General features: G+C 42.8%; 1 protein-coding gene across 1 annotated transcript; it reads left to right on the top strand.

Annotated features, from left to right (window-relative positions):
• Positions 1 to 605: 605 nt before the first annotated feature.
• Positions 606 to 1,946, top strand: MAKR5 (membrane-associated kinase regulator). The gene is made up of 2 exons (XM_079023005.1): positions 606 to 1,533; positions 1,639 to 1,946. Exons 1-2 carry the CDS (start codon positions 759 to 761, stop codon positions 1,725 to 1,727), a joined length of 864 nt encoding a protein of 287 aa, XP_078879131.1. The 5' UTR covers positions 606 to 758; the 3' UTR covers positions 1,728 to 1,946.
• The last annotated feature ends 15,435 nt before the right edge of the window (positions 1,947 to 17,381 follow it).

Here is a 17,381-nt window from a genome sequence, read left to right as displayed (position 1 = left end):
ATTGTCTAAATTTCTTAACTCTTACTAGAGGTTTTTGGTTTTTCTTTAATTAAATCATGTTACAAAACAAACCATAATGTAATTCATTATTTGCATATTTGCCAATATTAAATACCAAAATCATTTTACAATTTTTTTTAAACTATATCATATTTTGTTGCCGTAAACAAATTGAGAAAAACCATAACCCAACATCAAGGAATAATAACTTTGCATTAATTTTTAACACATAAAGATGGTACTATATTTATTATGATACAACTCAATACTTCATTGACAAAATATATATATATATATATATATATATATATATATATATATATATATATATATATATATATATATATATATATATATATATATATAATCGAAAATAATAATCATAAACTATTCAAAATGTTTTTAATTCTAAAGTACTCCATAGTATTTTACTTATACTATTATTAATATGTATTATTATTATATCTAAGTACGAAATTGACTTGAGTTGTGTTACATTTATTTCATATTTTAAGTGAGATCCTTGATATTTGAAAATTTTGGGAGAAAGCATTAATGTTTATACATAGCATGTAGCCGCGGGTAGAATCACATGCTCCTCTTGACTCCATTTATATACCACCAACGAATCAAACAACACACTCACTCTCTAATCCCCTTTCACTGAAAAAGCACCTAAGCTTTTGCAGAATCCTCATTAAAACCCTCTTTTTCCCCCACGAAGTTCTCACAACATCAATACTCTGGCTTTCCCAACGATGGACGTTTTCAGCATGCTCAAGTTCTGGAGGTACGCCGGAGGTGGAGATCCTGATTCTGCTTCCTCTTTCGACGATGAAGAGTCGTTCTTCGATTTGGTGTTTACTAATCCAGGTGATGAAAACGACAATGAATGTGACGCGTCTCCTGATGTCAACCTCTTTGGTGGTGATTCCAAATCGAGTTTCAGATTTTCGTATCCTGATGAGGTTTATTCGAGGAATAATCGGAAGATTTTGCCTCTCGGTTCACCGAAATCTCCTCTTCGAGCGTTGATTCCAGGGTTTCAGAATACCAAATCGAGATTAGATAAGGAAACTTTCGAAATTGAAGAAGTTAAGATCGGATCATTGCTTAAGAGAGATAACAGTCTGAGACATAAATTGCAAACGGAGAAGCTTCTGGATAGTGATCAGGTTCCATCTAAGCGTTTCTCCAAGGACGTTGTGAACAAGTATCTGAATCTGATTAAGCCTTCATACGTAAAAGTTTCAAAGAGGAATAACGAGAAATCGAGGTTACAGGAGAAATCCATCACGCCGTCGTCTTCTCCGGCTTCATCCGTGTTCTCACCGAGAAAGGATGAGAAAAGAGGCGGTGGTGGTCGTGGTGCCGTGTTCAGAGAAGTTCGTAAGCATTTAGGAAAGAGCCGTTCGGCGTCAGCAATCCTACAAACGCCGGCGACGAAGAGCGATGATTCAGCGTTGGAACAACAGGACAGTATCCGAAACGCGATTCTCCATTGCAAGAGATCATACAATTCACCTTCAAAAGGTACACATTGATTACAAATCATCAGTTTTTCAACTAAACCAAATCAATTCGTGATGAAATTTTCATGTTGTTCATTGCGCTAATCCGTGGTCGAATTGTTTTCAGATTGTTGTGTGCTTTCGAGATCTGGAAGTGCTCCATCAAACAACGAGCTACGAATTTCCATTGATGAGGAAAACAGAAGCAGCATTTGAATGAATGACAGATTGGCGGGAAATTTTGTTGAGAAGATAACATGAAACTTGTAATTTCGTTTGTGTAAAACTAACTCATGTAAATCGATCGATTAGAAGTAAAGGTGTTGTAGCCATGTGAAAAGCTACATAGAAGACGTGGATGATGAAAAGCTTTTGTTTTGTTTCTTCTGTGTATTGTAAATTGAAGCTAATCCCAACTATGTTTCCATGGCATCATTACTATCTGACCAATTAATTTCTTGTCTTTTCTTTTTGTATTTTTCTGTTAACCATCTAATAAAATTAAATAGAAAACATGAAATAACAAGACAATATTTTAAGCCAACCTACCAACTTCAGTTTAGATTGTCTAAAACTAGTTATATATTTCGATAATAACTTCACAAAATGATTTTTTTTCTGCGAAATTATTTTATAAATAGTAATCACTATATATAAATTTCCTAAAGTTCTTTGGTGATGTGTTCTTGTTTTTTATAACATCACCATTTCTTAAAAAAATAATATCACAAAACAATATTTTACATAATCATTTTTGTTGAATGAATGATAAATACTTAAAAGGTGTAACACCCGTTTTTAGGTATTTCTATTTTAACCATTGGCATTTTAAAATTTTAACATTTAAGCCCTTACGTTGGGCGTACCAACCTTGTATGCGGGCGTAAGCCAGGATAAGGATGGAGCTGGTGGAGTAGGTTGGGCATACATATGGGTACGCCGAATGTATTCATGCAACTTTCAAAACCCTAAAATTTTAAGGTTGTGTCTTGTAACGCCCCGATTCTTGAATACTAATGTATGGTTATGAATTCTCATGAATTCAAGATCTACTCGACGAGTTGGTTGCCTGACTCGTCGAGTAGCAGCGGGTTTGGGTCACGTGTTTAAGTGACCAACTCGTCGAGACGGAATAGTGACTCGACGAGTTGGAGCTGGAGGGTGAAACCCTAATTTCTGGGGTTTGACACCCTATTTAAGGGATCATTAGCCTCCCTTAGTTTCTTTGCAGCCTCTTGAGAGTCCAAAAACCCTAATTCGTGTGTGTGCTCCATATTAGTGTAAATTTCAAGCTTGAAAAGAAGACCTTGATGCAAGAAGCTTGAAGATCAACAAGTTGGAAGCAAGAACGTTTGCGGGTATGAAGTCTATCTCAGCTAGCTTCATTTGAGGTATCAATTCATGATTCTTGGCCTCATTCCTTCCTAGACCTCTTTGGATGAAGTTAGGGCTTCTTGGCTTGGTTATGAAGCTATTCTTGGGTATGAGCTTAGATCTGAAGTTGTAACTTCAAATCTGAACTCTCTTTGATTTATAAGTCCATAAAACTATCAGCTTTGGCAAGCATGAACCCCTCCTTAAGTGTAAAACCCCATTTCAAGCTTGGTTTTGGCATTTTGAGTCATTAGAGCCTTGCATGCACGTAAAGTTTGCAACTTTACGTGATAAGCATACCTTGGGAGCTTGGATCTGTAGTATGGAGCCTTGGCATGGCTTAAAAAGCATCTGTATGGATGAAGGACTGAAGGGACTCGACGAGTCGCATGGTAGACTTGGCGAGTCATATGAAGATGGTCATGAACTCGACGGGTTGGATGAACGGATCGACGAGTCTGATGAAGATTGCCTTGGACTCGACGAGTGGCATGGTGACTCGGTGAGTAGCTGAGGGTACTCGACGAGTTAAGGTCAACATGGACTGTTGACCTTGACAATTGACTTTGACCTCGAACCAAGGGTTGACCAGTTTGACTTTTGAGAGTAATTGGTAAGCGGATATTTACAAATTGGATCATTGATGGTTATAGGTGTTGGAGTTTGGGGCGGTATATCGGGAGTGTGATTTTGTGGTTCCGTCTGGCATTGCAAGGTGAGTTATCCTCACTCTATCAACAGGGTCTAAGGCACCAAGGCCGACCCTTTTTTTTTTCAGATTTTATACTTGTACTTGTTTGATGTGGTTATGATCTGTTAGATCGGTATCAGGATAGACAATATATTGTTATGCTCTTTTGATCCGTTAGAGTTGCTATGTCAGTGACCTGGTTTAGGTCGGTATCCTGGTATATAGGATGATGCTATGTCAGTGACCTGGGTTAGGTCGGTATCCTGGTATATAGGATGATGCTATGTTAGTGACCGGTTAGGTCGGTATACTGGTTAGGATGTTGCTATACTATATGATCTGCTAGATCGGTTTGTTTGTCTATGGACTGTTATGTGATTATCTGTTATATGTGCACATGGTTATTTGCTTGATATTGGGTTGAGATGGTCCTGCTTTGTGCTGAAGGCCAACATACCCTACGAGCGGTCCGGATAGACTGTAGGCCCGTATGACGGTCCAGTCATACCGAAGGCTTGAAATAGATCCATATAGACTGAAGGCCCGGTGCGGGCGGTCCAGTCATACTGTAGACTCAGAGAGTGGACTAGGTGGACTGAAGGCCCGGTGCGGGCGGACCAGTCACACTGTAGACCCGAGATGCATGGTTGTTATATATTTGTTGAAATGATATGATTATGGTTATATGAGACTGGTATTTTTGGGGTAAATCACTAAGCTTTCAAGCTTACAGGTTTAGTTTATTGTTTCAGGTTCAACGGATGGTCGCGGGTAGGCGAAGGAGTGACCCTACACTTCCTCGATTGACGATTATGATTTCTGAGAACTCTGATGTATAAACTATTTTGAAAACAGATTGTAATAATTGAATGGTTTCAACGAATTAAAAAGTTTTAAATTGGCTTGAATTTTATGGGTGTTACATGTCTCCTATTTAAGCATCTTAATCCCCTTGGACCTCCTTATGACCAACCTCCGTTTCCTCCAAACCCTAAAATCGAAACCCTAGCCTTTGTGAGTGGTATTTGAAGCTTGAGAGTGAGCTTTGGTATTTTTGGATCCAGAATCTACATGTCCTTGTTCACCTTTTGAAGGGATAAAGTTCAAACCTTGGAGCTTGTTTTGGTATATCTTGTTTAGACTTGGATTTAATGTTCATTTTGTCCCAAAACCTTGATCTTTGTGAGTATGAAATAATCTAGAGCATAAGAATTGTCCTTTCAGATATTTTAGGGTGTTTAGAGTCATAAAAATGTTAGCTTGGTCATTCCCTTTCTTCCATGCATGAGTTATGAAGATTTGGGTGAAGTGAAATGTTAGGGTTTTGGGATTAAGCACTCTTTAGCCATGCAAAGACATAAAGTCAGAGACTTCATGGATTAGGACATCATTTAGGGGTCAGATCTGAGGTTGGAGTAAATGTCTTAATGATTAAGACATTGAAAATTGGATTTGAGTCAAGGCCGCATACGTAGAATTGTGTACGTCGTGCGTATGGCTGTAGTTGACTTTTGACCAAGAGTACCTTAAGAGGATTTGTGAGGGATTTTGAAGGGGCAAAACGACCTTTTGCCCTAATTGTGGATTAGACTTGTCTTGGGGTTAGTAGAGTATGAAAAATTACCTTAATTATTAATTAGGGTTAATTAGTGTAATTATTAAGCGGAGTCTAGTTCCGACAGTTTGGGCGTGAGTTCTGTCACTCATTTGTGCGAGGCGAGCCTCCTCACTATTCTTACCTGTGTGGTAGAATATACCCGTCCCCATACCCGAACTTCGAACCTCAGACCCATCCCCGCCTCCGGCCTGCCTAATCCCCGATGGGTTCAGGTGAATAAATCTCTGTCGGATACATGGAACCCGATGGACACCCGTTAACTTTAAATGACTTAAAGATATAAACAAAAAATATGAATCATCAAATAAAACTTATATGTTTCTTTCAACTCAATGACTATAATAAAATTTTCATTAACATTTAACTACAATCGTGTCATCGGCAATCATTTAGTTGGACAATACATTGATCGATATTTTATAATGAAAAGACTTTGGAAACAAACGTATATGATGTCTAAAAGCATGTGCCATTAGTTTAGACGTGATTAAATATAATTTGAAATTAATCGTTTCATAATTTAATCGATTAAAGTAAAAAAAGATGTTGAAGAAAGGAATAGGAAAAGATTAGAAAAGTTCAAAGCGACACTTCGATTATATATATATATATATATATATATATATATATATATATATATATATATATATATATATATATATTCATGTTCATTTGAAATCATTCTAATTTTGTGAGACCGTGAGACCAAATCTAAAAATAATTTTAAAATGCAAAACAAATGGAAAAATCCAAAAATTCTGTTTTTAAATATTATTTTCGGAACTTGAATTAACTAAAAAAATAAAAAAAATCCTGTTTTTTTTTTTTTAAATACGTGAAATATTCTAATAGAATCTTACACCGTACGTATTCTAAAAAATAATTTTAAAATGCAAAATAAATGGAAAAATCTAAAAATTCTTTTTTTTTTTAAATATTATTTTCGGAACGTTAATTAACTAAAAAAAATAAAAATAAATAAAAAAAATCCCGTTTTTTTTTTAAAAATACGTGAAATATTCTAATAGAATATTACACTGTACATATTCTAAAAAATAATTTTAAAATACAAAATAAATGGAAAAATCCAAAAATTCTTTTTTTTAAAAATATTATTTTCGGAACTTGAATTAATTAAAAAAAGTAAAAAATAAATAAATAAAACAAAAATAAATAAAAAAATGCGTCTCACGGTCTCACAAAATTAGGCCGTCTCACATGAACCTAACACTATATATATATATATATATATATATATATATATATATATATATATATATATATATATATATATAGAGAGAGAGAGAGAGAGAGAGAGAGAGAAAGGTAGGTTCCGTTGAGATTAAAAATAAAATAGAGATCTCAAGATTCAAACTCAGCCACGTATTTCATATCTGCCGCTCTAACCCTTCGGCGTACAGGCGCCGCAGGTCTGGTGTAATCATAAATGATTACACACTGTCACCCGTTCCTTTCTCCTCCGCCACCATCCCCACCACCGTAACCGCCACCGCCACCACCACTACCACCACCTCTGACACCAGTCGACCCCACCATTGTCACCTCCATTACTTATATCATCGCCACCTCTGTCAACACCACCTCTTCTGCGACTAATTGTAATAATCATTTATGATTACTCAATCTGTGAACAGACATATATGTATAATCATTTCTGATTATACATATACGTATAAACATGTATAATCCTGTATGATTATACCTCTTTGCCATATAATCATTTATGATTAGGCATAAATCGTTGCTGCTGGTACGCTGGAGCATTAGAGCGGCAAATGCGAAATATGTGGCTGAGGTTTAATCTCAAGATCTCTATTTTTTTTATTCTCAAGTGAACCGTCCCCTATATATATATATATATATATATATATATATATATATATATATATATATATATATATATATATATATATATATATATATATATATAATCAAATGAGAATACCTAAAAGGTTGAAACGCGAGAACACTTTTTGACCAATCATATTATAAGGCTATATTAGTAATCGTGTATTTATTTTAAATTTAAACAAATTAAATTCAAATCTTAATTTCCTAAAATTTAGCGATAATGATTATCTACCTAAAATAGAATATGAACCGATTTTTTTTATTTCTTTTATTAATGGATGATAAATATAATTTATATTATTTTTTTGTAAAATAAAAAATCCTTTTTTTCTAATTTTTTATTCATCAAAATATTTTCAATCATATATGACTAAAACATCTGTAATTATAAAAATATATATTTGTAATCCTAAATAATAAATCATAATTTAGAGGTAACATTTATAAATGAATAAAAATAAACTACTAACCATACATGAATATTCTAACAAATAAAAAAATCAACACATTAAAAATTATATTCATCAAATAAAAATTTCAAAGATTGAGTTTATACATTTATATAATTATATTCATAAAAGAATACGCCAAGAGTAGTTTCATACATTTATACATAATTATATTCGACAATGATTAAATCACTTTAAAGGAAACCTTTTTTGCAAAATCCATCCCTATATCAGCTATTTTCTTGAATTGGTCGCAACCCCTTCTTTCTCTTTGAATCAAATGGCTCGCAAGCTTGTGTAACGAGCAGGATCAGACACGATATCTAAAAAATTATAGCATTCCTTTTTCTTTGATTAATATCTACAAAAATGACAATAGTATGTAAAGACAATAAAAAGACCAACAAAATATTAAAATGAATGATTAGTAGAAAAGCATACATTGTTATAATCATAAATGATTATTAACAACCATGTTTATAATCATAAGTGATTATACAAAATACACATCGGCATAACAAGTGTAATCATGGATGCTTCAGTCCATCCTAACCCAGCCCGCAAAAAGGAAAATGTAATTGGCATTTAATTGCTTAACCAAAACAAGCACGACATGAATATTGCAGTCTCAAAACATGGAGAAAAAGGAAAAATCAAACGAATGAACAAGAAAAATATACAACTACCACGTTTCAAATCATTGATTTGCGAGGGGAAGGTTAAAAGCGTATTAAAGCTCCATGTCAGCACAACCAAGCTTCTGGATCACCTTGCACAACCCAAAATTGTAATTTAACACTAATCCAAACCAGGAAGTCGATCTTGTTGCTTGATTCCACAATCAGAATCCAAAATTAGTGTGGAATAACACAAAACAAAAATTAGGTTGTAGCAGTAAAATGAAATCGAATGTACCACGTGACGCATGGACGTTGTGAGCACTCGATCTTGTTGATGTTCATAATTAGCCCTAGGTAGGGTTCTTCTAAAGGCACCACTATCAGAAGGATTCTGAAATTCATCTGTTTGGTTGGATGAAGATAAGATGGTTGTGGTGTTGAAGGTGGTTCAGATGTCGCCAAAGAGAGAAAACGAAAACGAAAACAAAAACAAGGGGGTTATGATAGGCAATCGAATGTACCATCTTGTATCATCGGCGAAGACAGAGGCGATGCTTTTTCATGCTCCGACTGTGAAAGTGGTTCGTGGATGGCGGCGACGCAAGTCGATAATACTGGAGTGAATGATGAAGTCGTAGGTTTAGGTATAGAGAGAAAGAGAGAGAGAGAGAGAGAGATTAAGAGATTTTAAAAGTTGTTAAAAGTAAGGGAATGATTAATTACACTGATACCCTTTTCATAATTTTAATTCAAATTAATTGAATTTAAACATTTTACTATTAACAAAATTTCTAATTAATTATAGCCTTAGATCTAAGATAATAGATGGATGATATTTGTTCTCACGTTCTCAACCTTTTAGATGTTCTCATTTGATCCTACTCCTATATATATATATATATATATATATATATATATATATATATATATATATATATATATATATATATATATATATATATATATATATATTATCGGGTCTTAAACTGAGCGGATAGTGGTATACCCATCCCCACCCTGTACCCGTTCTGGGCATCCCCGCCCCATCACCCGTTAAGATGTGTAATACCCGCCCCGTTATGATTGGATCCCCATGGGTACCTGAATTCGCAGGTCAAATTTGCACCGAAGTGGTGCTCAAGACGACTGAGAGGATCCAGCAGGTCCGGAGCAGGCTTCAGACTGCTCAGAGTCGGCAGAAAAGTTATGCCGACAAGCGTCGATCCGATTTAGAGTTCCAGGTCGGGGATATGGTCCTCCTGAAGGTGTCGCCGTGGAAAGGCGTCATCCGATTCAGGAAGCGGGGCAAGTTGGGCCTGCAATTTATCGGACCGTTCAGGGTCTTAGCCCGGGTGGGCAAGGTAGCATATAGGCTGGATCTGCCAGCCGAGCTTAGCCAGATCCACAACACTTTCCATGTTTCGCAGTTGCGAAAGTGCCTCGCGGACGATTCTGCAGTAGTTCCTTTGGAGGATATTCAGGTGGATGACAGCCTGAACTACATTGAGCGCCCAGTCGCAATCCTCGACAGGAAGTCGAAGGATTTGAGGAACAAGAGGGTGGAGCTGGTGAAGGTGCAATGGCAGCACCGCAAGGGTTCGGAGTGGACTTGGGAGCCGGTTGATGAGATGATGGAGCATTATCCCGAGCTGTTTCAGGATCGAGCAGCAGACTTCGAGGACGAAGTCTAAAATAAGTGGGGGAGATTTGTAGCACCCGGTTCCTGGTACGTAAATGTTATTTGAGTATTTCCTTTCTTTTAGCCTTGGACTCGGCGAGTCATAGGTCCGACTCGCCGAGTGGATGCGGGACCCGGGACACGTTTAAGTTGCTGACTCGGCGAGTCCGTATCCTGGACTCGGCGAGTCACAGCTGTTGGATGAAACCCTAAGTTTCAGGGGTTTGCACCCTATTTAAGCAGCTTATCTGCCCAAGGCCAGCCCCCATTCTCTCCCCAGAGCTCCCCAACCCTCGTTTGTGCTTGTTCTTTGAAGATTGAAGTTTTGTTGTGTACTTTTGAAGGCTCTGAAGGAAGGAAGGAAGTAGATCCAGAAGATAGGAAGCCATCCAAGCATTATTTGTGTCCTTCCAGCAGTTCCTTTGAGGTATAACCCGTTTTCCCCTTGATTCTATGCTTAAAACTTCATTTGGGTCCTTCTTGGTCATTTCCCCCAAGTTTGTATGTGCATTATATGTCGTAATAAGGCGTTTGGCCTTTGGATCTATGCAAGATTGAGCTCCAGGAGCTCAGATCTGTTAGCTTTTTGGCCCCATGTGGCTTGTTAGCCCTAGATCTACCCTTTTGAGACATTTTGAGCCCTATAATCCATATTGGTGAATATCCACACGTAAAGTTGGAAACTTTACGTGTGATTCGTGTCCTAGGAGTCCAGATCTATGAATGGCATGGACTGGAATCGAGCAAATCGGTATATTTTAGGAGTGCATGGCAGCGACTCGGCGAGTCGTTCATGTGACTCGGCGAGTTCAAGGCAATCTCCTTAGATCAAGAACAGACTCGACGAGTTGTTCATACAACTCGGCGAGTCTTAGCATGGGTGTTCTTCGGATGAAGATGGACTCGACGAGTTGTTCATACAACTCGGCGAGTAGGATGAAGGACTTGAGTATTGGTCTTGAAGGCGAACCCGTCGAGTCGTCGCCTAACTCGACGGGTAGGATCGGGATTCAGGGCAGTCGTTTGTGTAGGGACTCGGCGAGTCGGAAAGCCAACTCGGCGAGTCGAGGTCAACTGAAAGTTGACTCTGAATTTGACTAGGGGCAAGGTCAGGGGTAAAATGGTCATTTTACCCAAAGGTCAGAGAGCAGTGTTTGATTGAGTATATTGTGGGAATTGCAGCCGGAGGGTTTCCGGAGCAGCAGCAGCAGTAGTAGGTGATCAGTTCCCACGCAGACCAGCAGCTATTTCGAGGTGAGTTTCCTTCTCAGTAGGAACGGGTCTAGGGCACCAAGGCCGACCCGTGTAGACGAGATGCTAGTACTAGAGTGTGGGCCGAGCCCGTATCTCTGTTGTAGTTAAGTACGGTGTATGTGTTAATAAGATAGTATTGCTTATACTTGTTGTCTGCGTGATACTTGTATGTTATGGGTTAGTGGTTGAGTGTGGGCAGGGCCCGTATCTCGCCAAGGTCGGAGTGTGGGCTAGGCCCGTATCTCCCAGATAGCGAAGTGTGGGCAGGGCCCGTATCTTCACGAGTGTGGGCGAGGCCCGTATCTCCCGGCTAGCGAAGTGTGGGCAGGGCCCGTATCTTCCCGAGTGTGGGCAAGGCCCGTAACTCCTAGCTGAATAGTGGTTGTTACTTGTTGCATGGTATGTGGTATTATGGGGGAACTCACTAAGCTTTGTGCTTACAGTTTACAGTTTTGGTTTCAGGTATCTCCTCAGCTAAGGGAAAGGAGTCGGCGCGGTAGCGGCACGTCACGCACACACTCTCCGGTTTCCGCATTTACGAGCTTTTCTGGGATTTGTACTCTGATATTTTAATTGAATGTATGAATTGGCTTTTAGACATGATTCACTGGTGTGATATTCTGATCAGACAATGTTTTAGCCTTTTATATTTTCTAAAAGTAATGTTCTTTTAAAACGAAATTTTTGGTCATGAAAATGGGTCGTTACAAGTTGGTATCAGAGCCCTGGTTTGAGGGATTCGGACACACCTTCGGGGGTGTCTGAACTCAAATCGAGGGATTAAAAGATTTTCTGAAAGAAAATGTTTTTTGAAAATTGAGAAAAGAATTTTGAGAAAGAACGAAGTGTGTGTGATGTGCGCGACCGGCCGAGCTCGAGTAAGTATTCCCCGAAGTACCCATACAAGTTTATGTTATGTTTATCAGCTTTCGTAGAACAGCATGCTAGAATAGGACTAAGGATCTAGGAGTGATACCTTATGTGCCTGCTATTTGTGTTTTAGTTGTATGAAAATTGCATGCTAGTTTCGGGTAGACAGTAAGTAGGATAGCCTGATTAGGTTATGCCTGGTAGTATGAGCTTAGCACTTTATGCTAGCTCAGTTCCTGAAGGTGATGGAGTTAGTTGAGATTGTTACCCTTTATCTGAATGCTGCTTGCTTTGTGCTTCGTGGGGCTCTGAATAATGGGAGTTAGCCATTAGGCGAATGCGTCACGCCACGTGTGACCAGGGTTGAATAATCTTAGAGTGCCGGATTTGATCCTACTGCGCAGCTCTTGTTTGAGTCCAACCGTTGTAGGGACGAGTCGGATACTCGAAGAATTATTTGGGCCTCGTCACATGTGATGGTATTCGGGTAATGGCTAACTGGCATTACAAGGAGGCCTGTAGCAGCTGAGGACTGGTTAGAGTGGAACTAGAGATTTCCCTAGGGCAAGCCTAGGATGAGTATAGCAGTGATCAGCAATAGTGAAAGGGATCTGGTGGAGTCGAGGCAATCCTTGAAGAAGGTACGGATAGATGTGGAAGGTAGTATGGGCCCGTACTACTGAAAGCAGAGGATCTGTACCCGAACCAAGGATGGCCAAGATAAGACCAGGGAACTTGTAAGTAGATGTGATCCCTCAGGGAGTATCAGTATCACTAATGATTGTTGTGATGTATTGCAGAATGGTGGTACTCCGATCGAGGCCGGTAGATGGTGGCTCAGGAGAGGGGTCAGGTTCGGGATCAGGTTCCGAGCCAATTGATGAGGGGCTACGCGAGTTCATCGCGTCAGAGATCACCAGGGGTATCCTTGAGTCGACTCCCATTATCTTTGGGTCGATCAAGGAAGGGATCATGGAGTTGATGGAGGATCGCCTTCGGGCATTCAGGAGCGATATGGCATCTAGCCAGTCAGGATCTCGCACGCTGTCCTTCAAGGACTTCAGGGGCAGCGGTGCGCCGGATTTCCATGGGGTGAAAGACCCCATTGTTGCCAGGCGATGGATTGCAGACATCGAGTCTGCCCAGTTGACCAGCTTCTGCCCCGAGGGGTCGAAGGTGAGGTATGCAGCGGGATGTCTACGGGACCGAGCCCGGGATTGGTGGGAGTCAGTGGGTGACTCGTTGGGAGCCTCAGCTATCGAGGCTATGACCTGGTCGGACTTTGTGACCAGGTTCAGGGCAGAGTTCGCGCCGGCGGTCGAGCTCCAGCAGCTGGCCAGGGAGTTTCTTGACATGAGGCAGACGACGGAGACTGTGGCGGAGATCACCGCCAAGTTCAGGGAGAGGGCTTTGTTGGTGCCCCAGTATGCCGGTGACGAGGACATGAGGAGGACTCGTTACCATGATATGCTACGAGCTGACATCCGGGAGCATGTTAGCTTTTCGGCTTGCCCTACCCTGGACTCCATGATTGCCAGGGCAAGGGAGAGGGAGATAGATCTGGAGCACATCCGGAAACGGAAGCTAGAGGAGGGTCAGGCAGGAGGGGCTTCGGGGAAGAAGCCCAAGGGATCAGATGGTAGGCCGAAAGGTTAGTCAGGACCGAGCCGCTGCGGGAAATGCGGCAGGTCGCATGTGGGGGCATGTAGGATGGGTTCAGTAGGCTGCTACAAGTGCGGCAAGGCAGGGCACTTTAGCAGGGATTGTACTGCTCCAGTTTCAGCTATTCAGACATCAGAGTTGCTGTGTTTTCACTGCAATCAGAGGGGCCACAAGAAGGCCAATTGCCCCCAGTTGACAGTTTCAGCGCCAGTGAAGGCGCCAGCTCCAGCGACCCTGCGGATCACGGATGGTTGGCAGGGCAAGGCAGAGGCTCCAGTGGTGAGGAGCCGGGCATTTCAGCTGACTACCGAGGAGGCACGCGCCGCACCCGATGTGGTGACGGGTATGATTCTTTCCTTCTGTCTTATTTTTATGATGTTATGATATTGATATGTGCTCTGTATGCTTTAGGATCGTTCCATGTGAACGGCATCCCAGTTCAGGTATTGTTTGATGCGGGTGCATCCCGATCGTTTGTTTCTCTTGCGCTTAGCAAGAGGTTTCATGAGGCTTCAGGAGAGTTAGATTGTCCTCTAGAAGTAGAGATTGCTGATGATCGTTCGGTGCGAGCATCGATGGTATTCCGAGATTGCGTTCTGCGGTTGTTCGAGGAGCGTTACTTGGTAGACTTGGTTCCCATACCGTTGCGTGGGAACAAGGTGATTATTGGCATGGATTGGTTGAGCCCTAATGGGGCGGGGATAGATTGCGCGCAGCAGCTAGTGCGGGTCAGGACCCCGAGTGGGGGAGAATTGGTGATTCATGGAGAAAGGCCGCAGTGTGGACCCGCTGTATGTTCAGCAGCGAGGGCTAGGCGCTATCTCCGGCAGGGATGCGCAGGTTATGTCGCGTATGTGATGGATACCCGAAAGGCGGGTAATGCATCGATGAGCGAGGTTCCGGTGGTTCGGGACTTTGTAGACGTCTTCCCAGAGGAGCTTCCTGGGATACCTCCGGAGCGACAAGTGGAGTTCAGGATCGACCTTGTTCCTGGTGCGGCTCCGATAGCCAAAGCGCCATATCGGTTGGCTCCTCCCGAGATGCAGGAGTTGTCTACGCAGCTGCAGGAGTTGCTAGACAAGGGGTTCATTCGTCCGAGCAGTTCGCCCTGGGGAGCCCCGATTCTGTTTGTGAAGAAGAAGGACGGGTCGCATCGGATGTGTATAGATTATCAGGAGCTGAACAAGGTAACGGTGAAGAACCGTTACCCGCTTCCGAGGATTGATGACCTCTTTGACCAGCTTCAGGGCGCATCTTGGTTCTCCAAGATTGATTTGCGTTCGGGTTATCATCAAATGAGGGTCAGGGAGGAGGATATGCAGAAGACCGCGTTTCGGACGCGCTATGGCCATTATGAGTTCGTGGTGATGCCGTTTGGGCTCACCAATGCTCCTGCCGTGTTCATGGACCTCATGAACCGTGTATGCAGACCGATGCTGGACCGGTCTGTGATAGTCTTTATCGACGATATCTTGGTTTATTCCAAGACCCGGGAGGAACATGAGGAGCATCTGAGAGAGGTGTTAGAGACCCTGAGGAGGGAGAGCTTGTATGCCAAGTTCTCCAAGTGTGAGTTTTGGTTGCGCGAGGTGCAATTTCTGGGACACCTTGTCAACCAGAACGGGATTCTGGTCGATCCGGCCAAGGTCGAGGCCGTGATGAGATGGGAGGTTCCGAAGTCTCCATCTGAGATTCGGAGTTTCCTGGGATTGGCAGGCTACTATCGGAGATTTATTCAGGATTTCTCCAAGATAGCCGTGCCCCTGACGCGGCTGACAAGGAAAGCCGCGGTCTTTCGGTGGGGACCCGAGCAGCAGGCTGCATTTGAGACGCTGAGACAGAGATTGTGTGAGGCGCCGATCTTAGCCCTGCCAGAGGGCGTAGAGGATTTTGTGGTTTATTGTGATGCGTCCATTTCTGGGTTGGGCGCGGTGCTGATGCAAAGGGGGCATGTCATTGCTTACGCTTCGAGGCAGCTCAAGCCTCACGAGGCGAACTACCCGACGCACGATTTGGAGTTGGGGGCGGTGGTATTTGCCCTCAAGATTTGGCGACATTACCTCTATGGGGTTCGGTGTACCATCTACACGGACCACAAGAGCTTGAGGTACCTCATGGATCAGCCGAATCTGAACATGAGGCAGCGTCGGTGGTTGGATGTGGTGAAGGATTATGATTGCGAGATCCTTTACCATCCGGGGAAGGCCAATGTGGTGGCCGATGCGCGTAGCCGCAAGGCGGCGCCGATCAGGGACGTTTGCATGCGGATGACCGTGGTGACTCCCCTGTTGGAGCAGATTCGGGAGGCTCAACAGGAGGCTATCAAGGAGGAGCATCGAAAGAGCGAGCGTGTAGTAGGTCAGGTCTCCTCCTTCGATTATGATAGCCGAGGGTTATTGACACTACATCATAGGGTGTGGGTGCCGTATCGCGGAGGCGTGCGCCAGATTTTGATGGAGGAGGCGCACAAGTCCCGATTCTCTATTCATCTCGGGGCGACGAAGATGTATAGGGATCTTCGTCTAGACTATTGGTGGCCCTGCATGAAGCGGGATGTGGCATGGTATGTCGAGCGATGTTTGACCTGCAGGAAGGTCAAGGCCGAACATCAGAGACCGCATGGCAAGATGCAGCCGTTGGATATTCCACTGTGGAAATGGGAAGATATCACGATGGATTTTATCACGAAGCTTCCCAGGACCGCACGTGGAGTGGATTTGATTTGGGTCATCGTGGATAGATTGACCAAGAGTGCTCACTTTATTCCGATTCAGGAGAGCATATCGGCCGAGAAATTGGCCGACATCTATATCAGGGAGATTGTGGCACGGCATGGGGTGCCAGTATCGGTGATCTCGGACAGGGATGTGCGTTTCACTTCCAGGTTTTGGAAGAGATTCCATGACGAGTTGGGCACTCGTCTGCATTTTAGCACTGCCTTTCACCCGCAGACGGATGGGCAGAGCGAGCGGACCATCCAGACTCTGGAGGATATGCTGCGGGCGTGTGTGCTAGATTTCGGTGGTAGCTGGGACACCTATCTTCCCCTGGCCGAGTTCTCCTACAACAACAGCTATCACGCGAGTATCGACCGCCCTCCCTTCGAGATGTTGTACGGACGGAGGTGCAGGACCCCGATATGCTGGGGTGAGGTTGGCCAGAGAGTCATGGGAAGCACCGAAGTGGTGCTCAAGACGACTGAGAGGATCCAGCAGGTCCGGAGCAGGCTTCAGACTGCTCAGAGTCGGCAGAAAAGTTATGCCGACAAGCGTCGATCCGATTTAGAGTTCCAGGTCGGGGATATGGTCCTCCTGAAGGTGTCGCCGTGGAAAGGCGTCATCCGATTCAGGAAGCGGGGCAAGTTGGGCCTGCAATTTATCGGACCGTTCAGGGTCTTAGCCCGGGTGGGCAAGGTAGCATATAGGCTGGATCTGCCAGCCGAGCTTAGCCAGATCCACAACACTTTCCATGTTTCGCAGTTGCGAAAGTGCCTCGCGGACGATTCTGCAGTAGTTCCTTTGGAGGATATTCAGGTGGATGACAGCCTGAACTACATTGAGCGCCCAGTCGCAATCCTCGACAGGAAGTCGAAGGATTTGAGGAACAAGAGGGTGGAGCTGGTGAAGGTGCAATGGCAGCACCGCAAGGGTTCGGAGTGGACTTGGGAGCCGGTTGATGAGATGATGGAGCATTATCCCGAGCTGTTTCAGGATCGAGCAGCAGACTTCGAGGACGAAGTCTAAAATAAGTGGGGGAGATTTGTAGCACCCGGTTCCTGGTAC

This window comes from Lactuca serriola, chromosome 9 (assembly GCF_051521515.1).
Source record: "Lactuca serriola cultivar US96UC23 chromosome 9, Lser_US96UC23_V15, whole genome shotgun sequence".
Lineage (NCBI taxonomy): Eukaryota > Viridiplantae > Streptophyta > Magnoliopsida > Asterales > Asteraceae > Lactuca > Lactuca serriola.
Note: the sequence above shows the minus strand (reverse complement) of the source record. Positions and strands in the feature narration are given on the sequence as shown.